The 3419-nt window shown below is 33.3% G+C and overlaps 1 protein-coding gene across 1 annotated transcript; it reads right to left on the reverse strand.

Annotated features, from left to right (window-relative positions):
* Positions 1 to 1385: 1385 nt before the first annotated feature.
* LOC114162812 ((2S)-flavanone 2-hydroxylase-like) lies at positions 1386 to 3419 on the reverse strand. The gene is made up of 2 exons (XM_028046790.2): positions 2538 to 3419; positions 1386 to 2085 (listed from the first exon to the last, which is right to left on the reverse strand). The coding sequence occupies exons 1-2, from the start codon at positions 3417 to 3419 to the stop codon at positions 1420 to 1422; spliced, it is 1548 nt and encodes a 515-aa protein (XP_027902591.2). The 3' UTR covers positions 1386 to 1419.

Raw genomic sequence — 3419 nt, forward strand, 5'->3', positions numbered from 1 at the left:
TTAAATAAAATTATTATCTAGTTATATGTTTAAATGTTATCGATATTGGATAATACATCAGTATTAAAGTATTGTGCAATAGAGTGAAGTTGCAATTAAGACTAAAATATTGTAATATTTTTTTACCTATAATAAAATATCACTCTAAATTTCTATATATAAAAAATTACATTATACCAATTGGACTAATTTGATTTAAAAATTAATAAAGCATCCCGCAAGAAAACAAAATCCTGTAGGTGGTTTACTTATCCATTCATGAATTCTTGAATTGGAAGAGACGTCCGTAGGTTTATCACAAGAAGAAATTTTTTAAAAGTCACACCTTTCAATTCATTAACTACTAATAATATATCGGAATGAGTTTTTTCAAGATATTTTTAATTTTAATTTATTATACACAAATAGTTTTCAATCTTAAGAAAAAAATATATGCATGAGTATATTAAAATAGCATTTGTATTTGTTAAAATTTAGAAACAATATAATCTACCCAAGACAAATTCAACTGTAATAGATTATAATAGATATTAGTATTATTGAAAAATAACTTTAAATTTAACTCTATTAAAATATATCAAGATTATAATATACAAATAGTTATAAATCTTATTTTGTAGAATTAATTTTATTTCATTTTCTTAATAAATTCAATTTCATCTGACTAATTTGACAAAATAAAAGTTATACTGTATTATTAATTACAATTTAATCATGTTACAGTTAGTCATGTTACAATCTTTTTATAACTGAAAGTAAAAAGTTATATTATAATATGTAATCATTTTATTAGTTAATTTTATGAAATTGAGTTACATTTTAATATATTTGTTGAGATATATTATATTATCAGTTAGTTATTAAATTACTCACAGATATTAAATTTATTGTGTCATTAGTAATTGTTTCGCTCGTAAACTATCTACAAATATTTAAATTTACATGCGAGATATTCAGTTTATTTTTATAAAAATGTTAAAATCTCAAATTAACCGGCGATAAAAATCAAATTGTAATATGAAAAATGTTTTGTTTTTTTACATCACTTACCATACTTGACATCCCATTTTTAAAATATTTTAATCATTAAAAAAATTAACTTTTATACAAGAAAGAGAAATATTGAATGGTAAAATATGTTAAAATTTTATTAATTGCCAAAATAATATATATATATATATATATATATATATATATCTTTAAAATATGTGAGACTAATTAAAAATAAAGGTTTTATAGTATGTAAATGACCTCATACTTCACCTTAAAATTTGTGTTGAATGAATTTAAAGTCGTGTATATATACTTAAATCCATAATATAAAAAAATATTCAAAGTTCATTCATAAGAGTAAAACAACAAACACATGGTAAAGAAGACTACGTCACGAGTCTAGATTATTTATTGAACATTAAATCTTTAAGCGGTTCGATGTATATTGGATATTTGAAGTGGAACACAAACCAAGTCCTGAGCCCTTGGAGCCGTTAATCCTGGCCTTTCATTCATATCAATCACTCTATCATCACCCTTCAAAACCTGACCTTTGGAATCCATAACCTCAAAATCAAAGCTCTGAATGATAGCTCCAAGCAATGCTGGAACCTCTTGCATGACTAAAGACACCCCAGGACACATTCTTCTGCCACAACCGAAAGGAAGAAGTTCAAAACTTTGACCCGTTACATCCATCACCCCATTGGAATCTCCTCCTTCACCCACCTTCAAGAACCGTTCGGGACGAAACTCTAATGGCTTCTCCCAATGCTTTGGGTCCCTTCCCATGGACCAAACATTCACAAACAGTAGTGTGTTCTTTGGGATCACGTAATTCTCAATCTTACACTCTGCAACACATATTCTGTTAATCATAGGCACCGGTGGGTGCAGACGAAATGTTTCCTTAACAATGGCTTGGAGGTAAGGTAGATTTCGACAATCACATTCTTCAACAACTTTATTTTTTCCCACCACATTCTCGATCTCTTTTCGAGCTTCTTCTACCAGCGATGGGTTCTTCATCAGCTCCACCAATGCCCATTCTGTTGAAATGGCTGTGGTTTCGGTCCCTGCTGTCAGAAAATCCTACCAAACATAAAATAAGTGAGAAACTATACTGTTTCTCTCTCCTAGGTAATTTCTTTTTTTACAACAATTGATAATATGTGAGAGAGATATGTCAAATAAAATAAGTGATGCTATTGAAAACAAAATTAAGATTGTAAGAATGTATTTAAAGTTTGATCTCTATTCATTACTACTATTGTAAAATAGATTTCACATTGTTAAATTATACTATAAGTTACATAACAGACTATAAAAATGACATTTTGTCACAATGGGAAGACGATATCGGCAAAAATGGGAAAATTTATTTCATAGTTTATAAAAAAGTATTGTACTTTGATTGGTCAATGTCGACCTTTGGTTTCTGTCGACTTCAAATCAACAATTGTTTCGTTAAAAACAAAAAAAAAAAACGTGTAAGTGAGGATCGTAAAAAACTAAAAAATTAGGGTAATGAAAGCAAGGTTTACCACAATGATGGCTTTAACGTGAACCCTGTTAATTTTGACTTGGCAGTTTTCATCTTCAACACAATCAAGCAAAACATCAAGAAAGTCCCTCACATCACAATCTCCATTTTCAACCCTTTTTCTTCTTCTCATTTCCTCTCGTTTGCAAATAATCCTTTCCACCATCGCATCCAACTTTCCAAACAAATCCTCTATCCTCTTCCCAAAACCCTGAAGGTCCAATTTCCCCAACAACCAAACGAAATCCGAAACATTAAACTCCCCGAAGATCTTTGTCACTCCACGCACCACATCACGTGCCTCCTCTGCTTCCCCCAACATCATCCTCGAAATAACGTTATTCGTCAACCTAAGCAACTCCTCCGTCACATTAACGGCTTCGCCAGCCTTGGCATTCAGAGCCAGAACCCTCAGAAAGCCACGTGTCTCTTGCTGACGCAGGTGGCGGAAGTTTTTGATGTTGCGTGCGCCCAGAAGCTCGTTCATGCTGAGCTTCCTGATGAACCTCCAGTACTCACCGTAGCGCGCGAAAGCCAGAGAGGAATCGTAGGTGAGGCGTTTGACGGCGATGGTTTCCATGCGGTTGATGAATGCGTGTTGGTAGGTGTGGAGGAAGAGTTTGGCGAAGTCGGGAGAAGAAGCGACGATGCAGGGAAGGGAAGCGAAGTGAAGAGAGAAGAAGGGTCCGTGTTGGAGGGCGAGGGTGTGGAGGGATTGGTGGAGGAGGGGACCCAAGAGGTGCATGTGCCCTATTATTGGGAGGCGCCGCCGTGGAGAGGGAGGGAGATGGTGGTGGTTGTGGTGGTTGAAATAAAGAGCGAGTAAGAAGTAAAGTAGAGGTGCTGAAAGGAAGAAAGAGACAAAGAGGAGTTGAGGTTCCAT

This window comes from Vigna unguiculata, chromosome 9 (genome assembly GCF_037176805.1).
Source record: "Vigna unguiculata cultivar grain cowpea cultivar isolate G323 ecotype 2 chromosome 9, ASM3717680v1, whole genome shotgun sequence".
Taxonomy (NCBI): domain Eukaryota; kingdom Viridiplantae; phylum Streptophyta; class Magnoliopsida; order Fabales; family Fabaceae; genus Vigna; species Vigna unguiculata.